Raw genomic sequence first — 21,595 nt, 5'->3', positions numbered from 1 at the left:
GAAGGTCATGGTCGGTGAAGTGTTAGAAATGCAGGTGTCACATGTAAGGCTGATGGGGTGGGGGAGTCATGTGGGTTTTTTGGGTGGGGATGATGTGCTTGTCCACAGGGATTGCTGAAGCTCACGGTGAGCGGGAATTGCGACCCCCTTCAAGGAGATTCACCACCTGGTGGCTAATGGTGACAGTGTCTGGAGGCAACTATGAGAGGGTCTGGTTGGGCGACCAAGGCGGGTAGGACCTTGGCGACCCAGGAAGGCCAGAGGAGCCAGTGAGACCCCTTCCAGAGTGTTGTACGGGATTAGAGCTGATGGCTACCAGGGGGGAGGGAATCAAAGGGACCGGGGCGGAGAAACGTCCGGGTTGGACTAAAGCTTACCTGTGGGCATGGTTGCACCTGAGATGCCCCCATCATCTTGTGGTAACCCACCCCACGGCCACGACGGGATTCAGCCTGCATGATTAAAATGAGGACCATGACCTAGAAATGTGATGATGACCATGGTGTGAGTGTTGTGAAGATGTGTGGGTCCCACTCGATCCCGCACAACTTGACAGGTGTAGCAAGGGCATGATGTCCGCATAATTTTGGGGCAAGCAAATTTGAAAATTGGCTCCCCAGGTAACACTGGGTCTATTAGCATCCACTGGGGGAGGCGGTCAAGTGTAAATATCCTGTGAATAGTGTCGTTAAGGCTTCGAGTAGGAATGTAAAGTATAAGTGTTGTGTTTTTGTGGAACCTTTTGTTTCCCCTCCCCAGATCACTGGAAGAGTGTTGGGCAAGAGCGATGATCCAGAAGATGGAGTGCAACTTCGCTCAGTGCTCTCATGTGATAAAATAAAATAAAAAACTAATGATTGTTTAGGCGAGGATAAGGCCATAAGGGGGTAGTACATTAAGCAGGATAGGTAACTTAGCTGCGACTCGCTGCCCATTGCCCCTCCTACTTTATTTCGTTAGGTTAATTAGGTGTGAGTCAGTAAGTGTTAAGGCTGGTACGGTAGCGCCTGTGATATACCTTGCAGGAGCTGCGGTACCAGAGGAGGGGGCAGTGTTACGTTTGAGGGGGGGTATGCATTCAAAGGGTAATTAGGATGTTTAATTAGGTATGCCATGCTGTTCGAGTTTACCAGGATCTCGATTTAATAAGTAGCAATTCAGTGGTGATAAGTTGTCTAGTAAATGTTCATTTCTTCAAGGGGGAAATGATAATTGTCACGTAATTAGATAGGGACACGGGATAGGGTAAGTGTGTCTGCGTAAACCCCTTTTGGTATTCTCTGGAGGCTGGCCGTGACGTCACAGGACAGTGCAGCGGATGGCTCCGCCCCGTGATCACGATTGGCAGAAGGCAACGGCGGTGGGCCAATAAACGGCTCGATTGGAAGTGACGAGGACAGGAGGATAAAAAGGTTCTGTTCGGGGTCGAAAAGGAAGAGGAAGAAGATCGGGACAAAAAGATCGTGTTTTTTTGGTGTGGAGGCTGTTGCGCGGAGAGCGTCCTTGTTGTTGTGCTGATTCGATCGTGTTCTTCATCGTGTCTTGGAGCCTTGCTGAGCCTCGTGCCTCACCTTGGTTGGCTCTGGGGTTCTGCTGACTCGGAGTACGGGGTCGAATGGCGGGCGGACCTGCCTCCATTTCCTGCTCGCAACTTGGCGCCAGAACTGGTTCCCTGGAGGCTGTGAGCGGACTTGGGCCAAGACCAGGAGGTCGACAGCACCACGGTTTCTCCTGCCCCCCTGACGAGAGCAAGGCCAGCTCGTCCGACGCCGATCCAGGGACAGTTGTGTCCACACCACGGTCCAGCCTGACCACCAGAAATAGCTATGTTGTGTGTGTGTGTGTGTGTGTGTGTGTGTGTGTGTGTGTGTGTGTGTGTGTGTGTGTGTGTGTGTGTGTGTGTGTGTGTGTGTGTGTGTGTGTGTGTGATTGGCGCCTTAGAGGGTTTGAGATCTGTATATTCATTGGAATTGTCTGTGTTTTTCCCCACGCCCGATCCCACACCATCCCGTCGAATCGCCCCGGATCCCTTTTCTTGCCGAGTCTTGTTATTTCCGGTTAATAGTAAAAACAAATAAACATCATCAACTCAGTGAAAAGTGACTCGTGCCACCTTCCTCGTCCCGTTTGCGGTAGAGCGATTAGAACCGCCATGTTTGGGTTATAAATAAATAAACCGCCTCCATCGTTTCGGCTCATTCTACGTTGGCGGGACTGTTCAAGTCCCGTGGACGTCACAATACATTACAGACGGAAGAACCAAGACCGGGAGCATTTGCTCAACAGGCAAATGCGGTGCGATACAAAGGGAAAATTATAATTATGAAATGATGACAATTGGATTCACCACAGCACAAATAGAGGAATTTTAGGATAAAGCGTCTCGACACATATTAATGCTCAACAGTGGAGAGGGGAGAAACCATGAGGTGGAGTGGGCAGTAGACCTGAACTCTTGTGAGAAAGAGCTGAAGAAAATGAAGTCGGGAATTCAGTTCTGTCAGTGAAAAAAAGTGAAATGATAGAATGGGGGTTAGCATTGAGTTTTGACTTGGGGATAGTAACAATGAAAGGATTTCTGGTAGAATGTACTGTGGCTGAGCAGAGAAGTGAGGGAGCAGAAGAAGCAAGAGCAGAATATAGCCAGTACAAAAGCTGCAAGGCTACCATGGTGAACAGGAAGCAAACTTTGAAATTCAACTTCTGAACACAAGATTCACATGTCATGGAGGGCCTTGGATTCAAGGGACTCAAGGTGGATAACATGGTAAGCAGTATCATCTGTCCACAGCAAGGAGTGGTATTCCATGACACTCCAGACTATGCTTTTTCCACCATCATATATACTGAGGACGGAAGAGGAAAGACTTGACCCTGCGGAGAATTCCGAGGTGGCAGCGTGTTTTTATTGGCCAGCTTGGCGAAGAAAAAAAAAACAGGTTGCAGATTATAGTGAGACCCACACTATAGTGAGGTCACTTCTCCCAGAGGCTGACTACATTATTTAATTGGCGAATTTACCTGCTGATTCTTTGGAGGGACAAAGTGAGGAAAGGGATCTATCTTGCATTAAAAGATGTTTCAGGCAGATGACCAGTTGCTTATTTTCTCCATATCTGCAGCTGAGAATGCTGCCACACCCTGCCCAGAAGAGTGGAATTGAAGTTCTCTGCAAAGCGATAAAATGGATTTTCCAATTATGAAAATATTTTTGATAACCAATCTCGAGGGAAACTTGGATACCTTCAGCTAACAATTTGGAAATCTGGGCAAGGTGCTAGACAGAATCAAGTGATTCCTGACCTTTTGTATGAGGTCAAAAGCATCCATCTATTGCTGACACATAAGAAGCAGCAAGCATGTCCAAGGTTGAATAGCCTGCAGAATCCAAACTGATTGTCAGAGTTCAGATTGTTCGATAAAAGATGAGTCATGAAGTCTGTTGCAATTATCAAGTAGAGGGCTGACTTTTTATAGTTAATTGGGTTTGTTTGGTGTGCCAGTCTTATGAATTGAGCTCGTGTTTGTAAATTTCTCACGATGAAGGCAGACAGCCATCTAAAAATGACCTGGAAATAGCAGATGAATTGGAGTTCACAAGCCAGATTAACCATTTGAAAGTATTTTGGCACAAACCTCATCAGGACCAGAAGTGGTAGATGATTCAAGAGAGGATGGAATATCTCGACCTTGACAGGATGGATGTTCACATGCTGCAGGACGTTTTCAATATGCTTTGTATTTAGGTGGTTGGTGTTGTTTAAATGTGTGATGCTTCTTTGTGAAAACCAATACTAACATTTGATGATGTCATTTGTTTATTTCAGGGCAGGTGTTGCTTCAGAGTGCTGAGCCCATGACAGAGGTGTATGCACAGTTTTGTGAGCGACAGGCTGGAGCTGTGGCTGCACTCGAGCGGTTGAAACAACACAAAGATGGGGCGGAAGCACTTGCTTCAGCGACCAATGAGCTAAGGTCAGCAGTTATTCATTGTTGTTGTAATTTTTAATTGTTCTTGCTAGTTTTGGTTACAATCATTTATTGTTGCTGCAGTTATTTTGTACGAGCAAACGCAACCTGTCACGTTGCTGATGGGAGGGGGGCGTTAAGGGTGGGCGGGGGGCAGGGCCGGATTATGATTTTGGAGGCCCCTTGGCTACAGATATTGTGAGGCTCCCAGTGATAATTAACAAAAGCACGCAAATCGAATTTCGGATTCTTGAAATCAGTTTATTCAACTTCAACAACATTAGGCCTGCATAGATGGGTGCAAGTGTAACACAACAAAAAGAGAAGAGATATTGTGATATTTTCAAAACTAAAATAAGTTTTTGAAATATCAAATTTATTTGACAAGGCTAAACAAAATTAAAATTCAAACATTTGCTTTGTGTAATTTCTTGGTAACAAATTTCTCCAAAACATCAGTAAATTGTAAATTTTTGAGAACATCATTTTCAATTGCCATGACAGCTAGTCTGTTAAGTCATTCTTGTGTCATTGTTGACCTGAGTACTTTCTTTATATTGTTACGAATTACGCGGTTTGGACGGCCACGCACGACTGCTTCAGCCCAAATGCAGTCGCACGCCCGCCGAAAGCCGGAATTCAGTCGTAGCCTTCCGGATAACCCTGAAAACCCGCTACGGGTGCCTGAACGCACCATAAACTTGTCAATATCCTGTCCGCGTGGTACAGGGTCAATCGCCGAATGTCGATATACCTAATTATCCACGCAGACAGAAATACCGAGAAGTTATACCTCGATGAAGACTTGTACGGAACGAGCCGCTAAGTGCGCTTGTCCCGTGTGTGTTTTGCCGAGCGGTTTTAAATCGTCAAGTTCCGTCGGACCAAATTATCATGTTTATCGGCCTTCATAGCCAGCTAATTTCCCGAACTTGTCGTGGCAGTCAATGGAAGGAAAGTGATGCAACGAGCAGATGTACATTCAAACAATGGGGCATTTATTTACACAGGCACATAAGCAGTCAATGGGGGGATAGGGGACATGACACGAGCAAAAGCCAACAGCCGATGTATTCAATAATGTACAGTCATGCATTTAATCAGTTCTACTTATTCAGACAAGGTGCCACAGACTTTCATACAAAAACTCAGGAAAAGAAAAGGGGCTCACGAGCCTTTATTTCAAATTCGGAAGCCTGGTTGACCGAGGGCTCCGAGAGGCCGCGCAGGTTACCTGGCCGCCCCTAGTGACAGCTCGAGGGTCTTCGGGTCGGCGACCCCTGTGTCTCTGTTCCACCTGGGGCATCGCAAAACGTGCCAGTCGCTTGATCGGCTTGAGCAGCTTGGCAGGTGGCTCTCCTTGGTCGCTTGGCCTTCCCTGCGGCCTGGTCGATCGGGCCTGGCCGACGACGCTTCAGAGGAGCGAACGGGCCTTGCTCTCTTAGAGTTGATGCTCTTTCAGGACCCGCTCACTCCTCAGCATCGCTCGACCGTCTCAGGGCCGTCTGCTTGGACCGTGACATAGCTTGCTCGACTCCGGCTGTTTGACGTGCTCCGTCTCTGGCTGACGACTGACGACTCTCCACTGACGATTGCCCCTGGCGACTTCTCCCGTCTCCCAACGACGACTGCTTTTGGCGACTGACAACTCCAACTCCAACTCGCTCTTGCGATTCACTTTGCCCTTTTTATAGCCCGAGGGAGGGGGGCGGTGAAAAGCCGCTCCCTGAACCTTCACCCGAGACTGGCTCCACCCCCTTTCGAACCTTCAACCTTCACCCCTGCGGGAAACCCCTTCTAACGTCACAGGGTGATTTCGGGGGAAGACGTCTTTTTGATCCGTATATGCAAAACAGCCGCGAAGCGGCTGTTTGCACACGGACGGTGTAATGTGGCTTTACTGTTGTGCCGCTGGTTCGCAACCAATGGCATTTTGCGGCTGTCAAGGAGGAGGTGATGGTTTTATGATGTTTGTTTGAAGATGATGGCGTTCCTGTTGTTCGGGGATGATCGGGTTTTTGTAGATGTTGTTAAAATAAAAAATAGAAAAGAATAACACTACCTCAAAGATTCACAGCCCGGCACACAAATAAATCCCTTTACACATTGGTGGGGGAATCCTAACCTGAAACACTTACTTATCGAGATAACTGATCTTCGGGGAACCTGAATGGTGTTTTGTGAATTTCCAAAACCGCAACAATATGTTTCAGCCTGGAGAAACTTCTCTCTCTCCAGTCGCATTAGTTATCATTAAACACAAATAAATCCGTAGTGCTATTTCAACATTAGGGAATGAAGAAGTTAATCCATTTTTTTTAGCACAAGGGTGTAGATATCAGAAGCTTGCGGTGTTTCATGCTTGTCCCTGAATTCATAAAATTGCCTAACAAAGTTTTTAAAGTGAACAATTTCTGGCACAAATTCAGGCTTGATGTCATCTGAGTAAATTTGAAACTTGGCTGCTGTTGTTGAAATGTCTTCATCATACATTGTTGGAAATTCGACCAGGAAACCAAACAATGAATGAACATATTTTTATATGCTTCAATGCGATGAGAAAGAGCTGAGCATAACTTATCTATGATGGGTAGATATGTTTCCACCTTAAACTTCTGGCTTCCTCGCAAAGCACCATCTTCAGCATTACCATCATTGATTTGTTTTCTTCTCCTATGCTCTCGTTTTTGTTCGTTGTGGTATTCCGTATTTTCTACTTTGTTTTTGCTTTATTTTCAAACACTTCAAACTGATTCTGCAGTGACATCAAAAACTCCAGTAGTGATGCAAGAAGTTTAATAGCTCATTGAAGGTCCAGTGTTTCATGCTGAAGTGATTTGCTGACTTGATTGAACCTCTCTAGTATGACAGCCCAGAAGTCTGCCAAGAGAATTGTTTCCAGTTTTGATAGCTGCTTGAGTATAGCTTTTGCCTCATAACGTGTGTCAACCTTCTGATTTACATTTTCTGAGATTAACTTCAAAGCTTCTTGAAAATAGATGTCATCATTCCTAACACCAATTGGCAGGCTGCTGCAAGTGGCCAACTCCAACACATCGGGACCGGCTTTCCAAAATCGCTGGCTTTTCCACCGAATTTTTATATATTATATAAAACTCGAGCACATGATAGAGGGATCCACATATCATCTTAAAACGAATTGAATGTGTTACTTTTCCTGCAAATGTGTGCAGATATGACAGAAAATGTGTCCATTTTAGGTGCACCGAGATCAAATACAGTAATGCGCCACTTAAGGCCCAGTCACACCTTGACGTTTTAGCCAGCTTATGCCGATTTTTGGAAAATTTGTCTAAAACGCTGGTACACGTCGAATACGTTATGGGTAAGTTTTGATAACATTGAGAGCATGCTGAAAAACACTGCCATACGTCGTTGTACGCTGGCTTTAAACGTTGTACTTTTCGGTTGTCCTCAAATTTTCCATGCTTGAAATTTTAAGACTTATGCCAGCGTATGACTCACACGTTCCGCATAACGCTGGCCATTAGTTGTAGGCACGTCACGCGATCGTTGACATACGTCGACACACGTTACTTGTGAGTTACTCACAAGTCGAAACACGTCGAGGTAATGTTTAGCGTAACCGAAACTTATTTCTAACCTATGAGTTACGTGTTGTACTCACGTTACGCGATCGGTGACACACATTACTTGTAAGGTGCTCATAAGTCGAAACACATCAAGGTAATGGTTAGCGTCAGTGTTCCAGACTCCCTGTTTTTTTTTTTTTTTTTTCTTCCTTCCTTCGGTATGATGGTGATTTTGACACTTCGATTTCTAGTGCGGTTATAATATAATATAATTAATAGGCTGCCGCTCAACGATTTAAATCATAACCGCACTGAACACCTTCATACCGAAGAAAAAAAAAACCCGGGAGTCTGGAACACTGACGCTAACCATTACCTTGACATGTTTCGACTTATGAGCACCTTACAAGTAATGTGTGTTGATGTGTGTCAACGATCATATATCGTGCGTACAACTTATTCCCATCGCATGCGGAGCGTGTGTCATACGGCAAGTACGTCGTAAAATTTTCAACATGTTCAAAATTACAAGACGTACTCCACTTACTACGACGTATGATAGCGTATTTTCGCGTTCTACTCACGCATACCAAACTTAACCATACCGTATTCGACGTGCGCCAGCGTTTTAGACGCATTTTTCAGAGGTCGGCATACGCTGGCAAGATCGCCAAGGTGTGACTGCGATGTTGATACTTCCATTTTTGCGGCGGTTATGATTTGAATCGTTGTGTGGCAGCCTTTTCATAACCTACGCCACGTCATCGTCGGCGATGCGTGCAGCGCGCTATGCATAAGTTAGACTATCGTTGGGCATAGGTTGTGAAGGCCGACAACAGGTTCAGCATTCGTTGGTATAAGTTATCTATAACACAACGAAACGTTCTGTGTCCATTACTAATACGTTATGCATAAGACCAAGTCGTTATGAATACGTCCAAATCTTTAAAAAAAAACATCAAAAGTTCAACGTAAGCCAGCGTTTTACATACATTTTAATACGTTGCCATTGCTGGCTAAAACGTCAAGGTGTGACTGGGCCTTTAACGACGGGATTAAGTTCTGAGAAACGCGTCGTTAAGCGACGTCGTCGTTGCGCGAACATCATTTTTTTTTTTTCGTTTGTGCTGTTCATGACGGCCATCGGTGTTCTTAGCAGCAGCTTACAATCACCTCTCGCATCGATTATAGAAAGGTGAATAATTAGCGTTTGGATTTTATAAATACGTAATCATTGCATCGATGTTATAATTTACAAATGAAGAAACGAGCACCTGTCAATTCTGATATATATTTTCGGAACAGTGCGATTGTTTTAACAACATAAAAAGCTTCACCAAAAATAAATGTGTTTTAATGTCGATTGTAACAACGATTTATTCGCGGAATTCTTCAATACAAAGGTAATTTACTTGCTAGAAGGTAAACGTGCAAACATTGGTTCAGTTTGAAAGCCGATTTCCTTGAATCCCGATTTAGCACGATCCTGTTTTTTTCGCGATGATATTTTATGGACCTCAACGATCGCATTATAACATGGCCACACTGTCGTTTATCATTATGAGGTATTATGCACTGTACAGTGTACATAATTGTATGTGCTATCTTTATATGAGGCTACATCACTCGGCGATAGGAATTTTTCAGTTACATTTTTTTTTCACAGCTGGCAGATCCGTCGTATATGCGATCCGTCGTTGCCCGGAACGTCATTAAGTGGTGCATGACTGTATATGGCCCATTTTAAAATTAAACGGCCAATCGTCAAGGCATTGAACACATGTTCAACGTCATATGTATTAGGACTGGCATGCCAAATTTTAGATTCCTCCATCATTCCTAACACCAATTGGCAGGCTGCTGCAAGTGGCCAACTCCAACACATCGGGACCGGCTTTCCAAAATCGCTGGCTTTTCCACCGAACTTTTATATATTATATGAAACTCGAGCACATGATAGAGGGGTCCACTTATCTTAAAACGCACTAAATGTGTTACTTTTCCTGCACATGTGTGCAGATATGATAGAAAATGTGCCCATTTTAGGTGCACCGAGATCAAGTATATGGCCCATTTCGAAATTAACCTGTCAATCGTCAAGGCGTTGAACGCATGTTCAACTGCATATGTGTTAGGACTGGCATGCCAAATTTCAGATTCCTGTACGCTTTAGACAAGGCTTTTGTGGCATCGGCCCTTGCAGATCATCTATAATCTGATGCTCTTTTAAGTACCAATGTAGATTCACTTCCACTTTCAGCCTTAAGGCACTGAAGCATTACTGACCACCGTTGAGTTTAAGCAGAAAAGAAATTTTAAAGTTTTTGTATAAGACCAAAAAATGAAACTGCTCCAGTGCAGCTTTCCGCAGCACATACACCTAACAAATTAAGTGAGTGTGCAGCACATGGAATGTAATGGACAAGATGATTGATGCTGAGAATATGTGCCTGAAGCCCTTTGTAGCATCCTGACATGTTTGATGCATTGTCATAAGACTGTCCTCTTAAATTAGTGACATCAATTCCAATTTGTTCAAATAATTCCAAGACAATGTTGGCAAGAGCTTCTCCAGTGTGACTTGCAATGGGAATGAAAGTAAGAAAACGTTCAACCACCTTATGATCTGATTTTCTAACATAGCGAATAATCAGTCGGCTGATCAGTGTGTGATATGTCTGGCATTGAATCAACACTTAGAGAAAAGTATTTAGCTTCCTTGATTTCTTTTACAATCGTTTTCAATACTTCATTTCCCATAATCTCAATGACTTCCTCGCATATTGTTGAAGATAGATATGAAGCTTTTCCTTGATTACCATATTTTGCTATATGAGAACTAAGAAAAGGATCATACTCAGCAATTAATTCAAGAATCCCAAGGTAGTTGCCATTCTGTTGAGAATGAAATACTTCTGTATCACCACGAAAGGCTAATCCACGAGATGAGATAATCTTGATAGCTGAAACTACTCTTTGCATTACTTTTCCCCAGTATTCTTTTTCCTTTGTGAATTGGATTTCTAACATTGAATCGATTTGTCCAAGTGCATTTCGTCAAGAAATCAATGTCATCATACAGGTCTTATGTCCAGAACTGTTCTCATGTTCTGAAATCCGTGTAGAGGCATGTTTCCGGTCTGAATATCCACCAATGGAGAACTGAGTTTTTGATCCATGTGTACCGTCAAAGAACGCAAGCAAAACAAAATACATTTCCTGTTGAGGGAGAATACATTAGCCACTCCCTTTTAATATTCTCACCAGTTATGTTTTCGGAATATCAATGAATGAGAAAATTTTCTTTTCTGATCAGGGTATTGTTTTACTAATGAAGAAAAGTTGTCATCATGGTGCTGGCATTCCACATGACCTTGTTTACACCAAAAGTCACATACCTCTTCTGTTATATTTGAGGTACTCCACAAACCAATGTCATCTTGAAACTCGGATCCCAGGTCCTCTTTCTTCAGGTGGACAAGCTCAGGCTGCTCATCATCAACTCTTGTGACATTGGTATCGCAAGAGCAACTTCAACTTCTAGCGCCTCAGCCTCTTTCATGTTGCCATCAAAATCACTGGGTTGAGATGCATCTTTTGTCTGCTCTGTTTGCTGTTCTACTGCTGGTGCTGCATTGCATTTGAACCCAAAATCAAATAACTTTGGACATTTACTGAGCAGTTCTTCATGCTTCAGCATCTTCTCTTGTTTTTTATTATCCCCCACCGCGTGGCGGAAGGGGGATATTGTTGTCACCCGGGTCGTCCGTCCGTCCGGCTGGCTGGGCGTCAACATTTATAGCTGTGAGTGCGATAACTCATAAACTGTTCGCCATATCGATTTGAAATTTGGGTCACATATGTACCACCTGAAAAGGAAGAACCCTATTGATTTTGGGCGTGGCCGGATCCAAGATGGCCGACTGGGGCAGTCGTCCGTCCGTCCATCTGGCTGGCTGGGCGTCAACATTTATAGCTGTGAGTGCGATAACTCATAAACTGTTCGCCATATCGATTTGAAATTTGGGTCACACATGTACCACCTGAAAAGGAAGAACCCTATTGATTTTGAGCATGGCCGGATCCAAGATGGCCGACCGGGGTGGCCATCTTGAAAAAAATGTTTTTTTCGCCATATCGATTTGAATTTTGGGTCACACATGTACCACCTGAAAAAGAAGAACCCTATTGATTTTGGGCGTGGCCGGATCCAAGATGGCCGACTGGGGCGGCCATCTTAAAAAAAAGTTTTTTGTAATGAATGGAAAAACGCTTATCTGATTTCAATTAATTTTCAATAGCGGGGGATTCCCCATCTCTGATGGGTATATTTTTATTTTGCTTGCTCCACTCTCAAACCTCTTCCATTTTCACCCTTTTAGATTAATCATGTCGGAGAAGGACATGCATTGCATGCGCACTCGTCAACCTTGATTGTTCAGTTGGTCTGAAAAAATTGCTATCATTATTCATTAAAAATGGTAAAATGAAAATCCTATAAAAAGGAAGGTATATATATATATATATATATATATATATATATATATATATATATATATATATATATATATATATATATATATATATATATACATACCTTTGCAGATATATATAAGCTTGACAAGTTGACACAATGACACACTACTATAAGACTTTGACTTGGTATGAAGATAACAAAGTGCAGAATTCCACAAAATGTATAGGATAACGTAAATTCATATTACATCACAGAACAATGCTAATCTACCCTCTATCAGGACTTTTGTCTTTGGTGCAAGCACAACCGCAAAGCAATGACAAAAGAAGAAGAAGGAAAGTTTCGATGGAATGAGCGATTTCTTGTACAAGCGCTAAGCGAGTATGAGATGGTCTCATTGTAATCAGGATTGCCAGTGCCAACAAATTGGAATAATGGGCAAGAAAAAAATTCCAACTTAGATTCCAATTCCAACTAAAAAAAAACTCCTTAGATAATTTGAGGAGCTTAATTTTTAAGTTAAACCACTGATTGCATACAGGTGAAACCTATTACACTTATTTTGTAACCTTTCAAACAAATAATCTGCTCCTGAAGTGATTTAGGGTTAATTAGGCAAAGCGGTTGAATACCTATGCAACTGAGTATCATATGATTTTCTCAGTTAATCTAACATATTCACATTTTATCTGCATTTTTTTTAGTTTTATCATTTTGGCGTAGTTTGTGAAGTTCTCTATATTACGTTTGATTTGAAAGCATCATGAAATAAACTCAGGTGCCATATGTGAAAACTTTGGAGGGGGGGTGAATACTTGTGCAGGCTACTGGATTATTATTGTTTTTATTATTATTGTTGTTGTTGTTATTATTATTATAGTATTTATTTTATTCCCTCGCTCCACTCTCCCACTTCCCACAAACAATCCATACATAAGTATGGATTTGAATTGCACTTTAGCTGATTACAACTTGCTGCTGAATTTATTTTGGGTGACATATAAATGAATTTGCAGTACTAGTACGTGCCCGTAAAAATAAATAAATATTCAAACCATGAGCAAGAAACAACAACCACACAGGCCGTTTCTTCGCTCTCGCGTGCCCGTCCGTGCGTGGCCCGGAAGTTCGCATATCGCAGTTACGATTATTCGCAATTTAGTTTTAATGGCCAATTATTCAATGAGCACCAACGTATTTTGCCTTTTCGCAATGTCGTCGCAAGGAAAAACAAAAAGAGAAGAGAAGAGAGAGAAAAAAAAATTACTTCCTGGTTTGGAGCACACCAGCTCACTCTGATGTTACCAAAATTTATACACCATCTAGTATGAAAACGATCATAACTTGGGGCATTGTGTTTATAAATGCGCATAAGAAATCGAGAAATTATTAGAATACATGAAGTCATCACTTTCCGGAAGCCCGACGTTGTAACCTGAAATGGGGACCGCGGCTGAGGTTCCCTTCCCCCATCAGCCACGCCCACGCAACGTGTCTTGTCATTGGTTGGTAAATAAATGGCCATAACTTGGGAGGCACTTGTCCGATTAATATCAAACCTTGAAAAGGCACATCCTCAGGTCCCCAGCAATATATCTGGCAAGTTTCAATTAGATCGGACCAGTGGTTGTCGAGAAACAGCGGCCACACACACACACACACACACACACACACACTGCTAGAATTATCGATACGTCCATCCATCCATTAGGACCATACTCTGTGCAGAGCGTTGGTGCCACCGAAGCAGTCTCCTTGGCTATTGGGAACAATCCTGGACGGGTCGCCACTCCGACACAGTATACCAGCATGCTGGCACTCATTTTGCCGACCTCGGAAGGATGACAGGCAGAGTCAACCCCACCTGGTGTTAATTCAACAGCTGAGCGGGATTTGAACTCAGGACCCTAGGATCCCAAGCCCACTACCCTAACCATTAAGCCAACACCAGGCATATCGATACGTAAACCACCCCTTAATGGCAATCGCAAAGTACAACAAGAAAAAGAGCAATCAGAGATTGCAAACCCTCGTCAGGACTTCTTTTGAGTGCTATATTTTTATAGTTTTTCTGATAAATCCAATATGGAGGCCAAACCATGTAACCCATGATGTCATATGTGTGTGACACTTTTGTTTCAAATGGATAGGTGGTCATATGTGTAAAGTTTTGCCTTGATCTTTTCAGCCATTTCAGAGATTTTTGAAGGTTTATTTATTATTTATTTATTTCTTGTTTAAACAAAATGGCTGCTGAATCACGTGACTGATGACGTCATGAAAATGTTTTTTTCTGTGGACTATTTTATCCCTAGATGACCCTCAATTTTCATACTGGTTGGATGTGAGTAGGTAAAGAATACTGGTTCTGGCTCACTTTTCCCCATGTAAATGAATGGGGATTTTTCAGCCATGAAATTTTTCTTTTTTTTTTCCCCTAAAAAATAAATCCCCTTTTTAGCCCAAGGTATATTTATTTGTCTCCCCTTTTAACCTAGGGGCTCTCTATTCAAATAACCCATACAACAAGATAAAGATTTGTTAAAGGTGATTCTAAAGAAATATCTGAAACGTCGAAGCCCCGGGACACTCTCTATTCAAATAACCCATACAACAAGATAAAGATTTGTTAAAGGTGATTCTAAAGAAATATCTGAAACGTCTAAGCCCCGGGACACTCTCTATTCAAATAACCCATACAACAAGATAAAGATTTGTTAAAGGTGATTCTAAAGAAATATCTGAAACGTCTAAGCCTCGGGGCACTCTTTATCAAATAACCAATGCATATTGTTTAGCTCACTCATTGAACCTATAAACATTTGTTCATTCTCAAATTCCTTCAATAGTTTAATTTTCTTTGCACAATAATCCCCATCTAAAATATTGAAAAACAAAACATTTGAATCTTTATATTTTTTAAGATACCCCTTTTGTGCCATTACAAAATGATAAACTTCTCTTAATGATCTCATCTGGCCACCTCCTGAGTTGCATATCATTTTGATATTGTAGTAAATTATTTTTCCATTGTTCAATTGATAACCATCAAATTTTTCAGTCCATTCAAACATATTTATTATTTTCTTTACATCCTCTAACTTATTGGTTTTTAAATTGATTCGCATATTTGTTTTATTTACCTTTGTTTTAGATATTTTTTCAATAAGACTTATTTGATATTTTTCACATTCATTATGTTTTCCATTTATATACCAAAACTGAGATTTTCTCCACTCTTTAGTTTGACTAATACTTGGTTCGACCATTTATATATTGTGAAAAACGCAAGTGTAGCCCTTAAAAACCCTAACCCATCTTCCCATCGTTAAAACTTGTGTCCATATGGAACACAATCTATTCTATTCACTCTATCATACAATACCCATATGGAACACAATCTATTTTATACACTCTATCATACAATATCCATATGGAACACAATCTATTCCATTATCTAAAATAAATCCCTTATCATCAAAGGCTCCTAATGCCTTTTTATTTACTTCTTCACTATATATCTTATGTTTATAACTTCTTATTGTATTCATTTTCCTATATTCTTCTTTCTTATTCATCAAACAATTATAATAATTTCTAAAAGTTATTGATTTCTTTATTACATATTTCTTTATTCCCTTTAACCTTTTATCAATCTGATCACCATACTTATAAGCATATGCCTTTGCTCTCAATCAAATAAACTCACTCATGACTTTTCCACCCAACTCATCCTTAAACTTGCCAATAACCTTTTCATTCTTTTTTGAAAATAACTCACTCTTCTTACTAAAATTACTTGTATCATATACTCCAATGTTTTTCTTCATATCTTTATAAACATCGTCAGTTTTTATATCTAGAATAAAACTATCAGTGTCCATATACAACAATGAAACATTTTCACCATACTCTTTCTTTAAATCATTATACAAATAATCATACATCAATATCTTTGATAAATCAAGAACTGCTGTTCCAATATAAATTGGTTTATCCATGACAATACTTTCCTTTTTCATATGAATAGCAGAAAAGTTCTCTGAAAAAACCTCTTCTCTCTCAAAACTTGGTTTATTTATCAATCTAGAAGCTTCTTTCCAAGATGTTGCAAATCTAATGTTTTGCCTGTTTCTAACATTCTCCATTGTCTTTCCAAAGACAGCATTATTCATCAATTTATAGAATTCCCCTTCAAATTTTACTTTTGTATTTGTTCTCATATCTGTATTGAATTTAATATACTTTTTCATCCAAGGACTTTGTTTAAATTTTAAAACTCTATGAATTTTAGCTACTCTCAACCCAGCAGATAAATATTGTCTCAAGTTCCTTTGATGCAAAACATATCCCTCTTTATCATAGAATGTTGTTAATAACTTTTCTGTTGATTTGCCTTTAATATTAAAACTTTTATGATAATCACTGAACCATTCTTTCTTTGGGGTTTCTTTCTCACATGCAAAAGGAAGGTCTTTATGCTTATTATGAAGATCACTCGGGTACTTCAAATCAACTTCAAAATAATTACCTTCTTCTTTGTCATTCAATTCCTCTTGAGAAGAATTAACAATATTCATCAAAGCCTTTTCATAATCCTTTTCTTCCACCCACTCTAATTTACCATAAGGCAGAGATTGAGACATTGCCCATCCATACAAATTATTAGCATCAAAATACATCAAATAATTACTATCTTTTTCACTATCATAATTTGGAAGATATTTATTATTTGCTTTAGCATATCTTTTTGAACATACTTGTGATATTCCACCTCTCTTGGACTTCTCAATCATCAAAAGCATATCAACATCGCTGACTAAATCTATATCTTGTTTTGTCATTTTCAACATTGCACTCCAAGCTAAACCAGGAGCTGTGAAATAGTGGGCAGGATCTAATCCATAACAATTTTTATTATGGCAGAGTGATCTAAAAGCTTCAAACACATCAGCTAACAATAAAACATCTGTTTTTAGATACAAATCATGATATTCTCCAAGGTTCTTTATCTTAAATATTTTCCAAATTTCTTGTGCGTGTTTATATTCCTTATCACTTATCTCTTCTTCATAAAGGTTATAGAAACTTTCTTTTGAAGGAAGTTGTGTTTCTTTAAATCTCATAAATGAATCCATATAACCATAAGGATAAATTCCCTTACTTGTAAGAATTTTCTCTTTACTTTGAATTTCATTCCTTGTTTCAATTTCCTCTCTAGTTAGAATTCCCTCTTTAATCAGAATTTCATCTATAATCAGAATTTCCTCTTTAGTTAGAATTTCATTCTTTGTTCGAATTTTCTGTATAATTAGAATTTCATCTTCAGTAAGAATTTCTTCATTCATTTCCTCATTAATTAGAATTTCCTCTTTACTTTGAATTCTCTCTTTAATCTGAATTTCCTCTTTAGTTAGAATTTCCTCTTTTGGAAAGAATGAATTAAGATTTGGAAAAGAGCCCGTGGAGCTTAGATTTGATGCGAGGTTGGCTAGTGGTGTTCCCATAAACTTGTAAGAATCAAGAAACCGAATACGAGTTATAGGTTTTGTGAATATCATTTTTGTAAATGAAATATACTTTTGACTTGTGTTTGTTATGGCAGAAATATTCCCTGGTGTTTTTTAAAGTTCATTTATGAATAGATGTGTATCATAGTTGGCGCTGTTGTGAAGAAAGACTGGAATAAAAGAAGGTAATTTATAATTAAGATTACAACAGGAATGAGCGGGACCTCTATATTTACCAGTAAGATGACAATGATCCCTAACTTTAGACTCCTCAATTTCCTCCTCACAAATATGACAGATATTGTTCTTTCTAAATTCTAATTTTTCTTCTATGGTTAATTTCATCGGTTCATTTGTTTCTTTCATTAATTTAGTTAGTCTTATACAATCCTTTTCTAATCATTTTACAAACTCTTGTGAAGCATTTTTTCCACTATACTGTTCAAGTTTATTATACTTTTCTCCAACAGATGATTTGATATAATAACAGAAACCACAAGGAATATGTTTTTGATATTTATTTGTACATGGTTATTTTGGATTAGGAGAAGCAGTATTTATCTTTTTAAGGATACATTCAAAATCAGCGTATATCACAAATGGGTGCATGATAGATTTATTATAATCTTCAAAAGAAATCTTTTCACCAGGTTTAGGCATTGTAATTACAGCTGATTTATGATTACTACAATATTTTGAATGTTGTTCTAATCGTTCTTTTGAATTATTTTGAATTGAATAAATGAATTAAGACATCGCTTACAAGGATATATTTTGTTTGCTGTTCTGAATACCTGAGAAGAGATTAATCTTGATAAATTATTGATGTATGTGTAATGTGAATTCTTTCCAACACTAAAATATAAAAGATCAATGTGTGTTTCTTCATTTTTATAGTTGTTTGAAATTTTTAATATTTGAACTTTGTTTGTATCCGTTAATCCATATACATTAATAGAAAGATTATTCTTTTTCTCAAATTTAGGAATATCTGTTAGTGGCATTGGGAAATTAAAATCTTTAATGTCCAAGGTATTCTCATATTTCATATATTGTTTTACTCTTTCTGAATTACATTTTGGGGGATGTAAGTGAGCAAGAACAGACCAGAGAAAACATTTTATTATCATTATTCTTAATATTAACAACTGCCTTCTTTCGTTTTATTTCTTTTGGTAATTCAATATAAGAAGAAGCTTTAAGAGGGTTTGATTTTAGAATGTGTATATCTAAAAAGATGATTTTTTTAATATTGAATCCACTTCCTACCACTGTATTATCAACATCCTACTCTTGTCTTGATAGTTCTTCATAAACCCCACTATTCAAAAAATCTTGAAATGATGTTATAAAATGAAGATCTGTTCTCATATAAGGAGTTTGTTCTTCATCTTGTCTTTTCATATTCATTTTCACTCCCATATAAAACTTTAAAATTTTCATTTCTTTTAATGTCTTTTTAATAAATTTTTCAACATCAGGTTTCACTATTTCAATTGATTCAACTATTGATGATGGACCGGGTTCTCCAAATTGAAAAATCCTTATTTTTATATGCCCTTTAAATGCCCCATCAGTGTTTTCAATATAATAGTCTCCCTTTACTTTAAACTCATTTTTCTTGTGTTTTTGTGATTGAAGATGTCTATTATAACTACTATTCAAAACATCCTTTGAGCAGATATCACAATGTTTTCTTTCCAACTCAAGAGGAGATATTTTATGAAATAGATTAAATGTGTGTTTGTTGGTTCGGAGGTGTTTTCTATAATGTTTATATTCGTGATTACAAACATCGCAGTACGTTGTATTCACCATATTTATATAATAAAACTTTGCTTAAACTAAAATTTCCTGATGAAAATTTTGTTTATTTTACAGGTGAATCTGTGCTTAAACTAAAGTTTTCTTGATGAAAATTTCATTTATTTTACAGGTGAATCTGTGCTTAAAGTAAAATTTTCTTGATGAAAATTTCATATATTTTACAGGTGAATCTGTGCTTAAACTAAAATTGTCTTGATGAAAATTTAGTTTATTTTACAGGTGAATCTGTGCTTAAAACCATTTTATCCTCCAACTTTTTCACTTAATAAATACAATGTTTCAAGACACAAAAGACAAGTTTCAATCAATCTCTTCATTTGTTAAAGATACTGAGAAATATGTCAAGGATGTAAAATTGAACAAAGATAAATATAACAACTATTGGATAAAAACAATTATGGTGGATATGATGAGTTCTTCAATTTACTTCAGTGGAAGGTCTTTTAGTATACCTGGAAGAACATCAATTAAGGTATCTCTAACAAAAGTTTCTCCTCTCCTTCTGGCAATATATTCAAAACTAGAAAAAGCAATGAAACAAGAAAAGGTATCAAAAAATAAAAACCTTATGGATGAAGCTTTAGAAAGAAAAGATAAGACCATCTGTAATATGCAAGGAGAAATTTGTATTTTTTTCAACAACCCTAAAGATATAAATCCTGGTGAAATAAAGGATGTTAATATATCAGGTGAAATGACATTTTGTTCAATTGTAGTTAAGGATCATTTTAAAATTACCTTTAATATAAAAAATGTAGCAGTTGAATCTGTTAATGAAAAATGTATATCGATATCGATGGTAATGTTTTTTTCTACTAATTAAATGAGTCAATATTCAACTGAAGATTTTGAAGATTATGAGAGTGATTATGATACCGAGAGTTTGCATTCAAACGATAGTTATGGCACCGAGAGTTGGTGTTCAAATGATAGTTATGAAAGTATAGATGATTCTGAAAGTATCGAAGATGATATCGAGGATGAATTTCAGTTTAAGTAAAGTTTTACTTTATAAATATGAATAGTTTACTCAATTTTGAGCCTCTTGAATTCCATGATTCTCCATATGACAAATTTGAGAATTGTCCTGCGTGTGAAAGACGGGGATTAAACACAGAGTCAAAAGCCTATAAACAATGTATATTCTGTGATTATCTTCTAATTAATGATAATCAAAAATATAAAAAGGAAAATAATTCTTTTAGATTTACACCAAAAATGAATTACTTTACAAGATTGATTAGAGAAATGAATGTAAAGTACGAGGGTGATAACACACCTTTCCTTACAAGGGAAGAAACTGAACGTATTAGAGAAATGTTCAAAGGATTGTTGTTATATATTATTCATGGATGTGATTTTCAGGGAGATATCAACACAAGATATTGCATAAATAAAATAATGGATTATCTTGAAATTAAACCTGAACTTAGGATAAAATATAGAATTTCGAAAAAAGCCAATAATAAATTAAATAACCTGTTTTCCAAATATATAAATGAATGATTTTTTACCCATTTGGGAAAATAAGATAAAATTTGACAACCATAAAAATCTCCCAAATTCATTAAGATGCCTCATAGTTGGTTCAAGTGTATGTGGAAAAACCTGCTTACTTTTAAAGATGCTCCTCACTCCTAACTTTTTAGATTATGATAATTTAATAATTTTCACAAAGTCGAGTTTTCAACCAGAGTATCAACTACTCTCACAAGGTTTTAATGCTGGTCTTCAAAAAGAAGATACAATCGGTTTATTTAAACTTCAAAAAAACCTAAATGATTTTAACATTGAAGATATAATACAACTATTTTGTGATACACAGAGATGTAAAAAGAAATCAAAACCAATAACTTGTATTCTGAGTGATAATACGGATGATATACCGTCTCCCCAAGATTTGGATAAATCCAAAAAGAACCTCGTTATCTTTGATGATTGTGTTAATGAGAGAAACCAAACGGTAATGGACAGCTACTACACAAGAGGGAGACATTCTTCTTGTAATTGTATTTATCTTAGTCAATCGTACTTTCAGCTTCCTCGTCGTTCCATCAGAAACAATGCTAATACTTTTATTTTATTCAAGTTAAATTCAATAGATATAAACAATTTTTGGAGAGACAATTGTTCTACTTTATGGAGTAAAAAGGAATTTGGGGATTACATGAAACACACGACTGAAAAATATAAATATATTGTTGTGAAGCAAGATGGGATATTAAATGATATTTTTCAATAAATAAATGGATGCGAAA

General features: G+C 38.3%; 1 protein-coding gene across 2 annotated transcripts in view; it reads left to right on the top strand.

Moving 5' to 3' along the window:
• The window catches only part of LOC147024696 (uncharacterized), a 127,941-nt gene that overhangs the window by 38,859 nt on the left and 67,487 nt on the right, over positions 1 to 21,595 (top strand). For both annotated transcript variants that reach the window (XM_085884843.1, XM_085884842.1), the window contains exon 4: positions 3,828 to 3,975. In XM_085884843.1, the coding sequence (XP_085740969.1) occupies positions 3,828 to 3,975 (148 nt within the window). The remainder of the gene's footprint in view (positions 1 to 3,827; positions 3,976 to 21,595) is intronic.

The sequence above is a fragment of the Eptatretus burgeri genome, chromosome 6 (assembly GCF_056783735.1).
Source record: "Eptatretus burgeri isolate ZD-2024b chromosome 6, Ebu_testis_v1, whole genome shotgun sequence".
NCBI lineage: Eukaryota > Metazoa > Chordata > Myxini > Myxiniformes > Myxinidae > Eptatretus > Eptatretus burgeri.
Note: the sequence above shows the minus strand (reverse complement) of the source record. Positions and strands in the feature narration are given on the sequence as shown.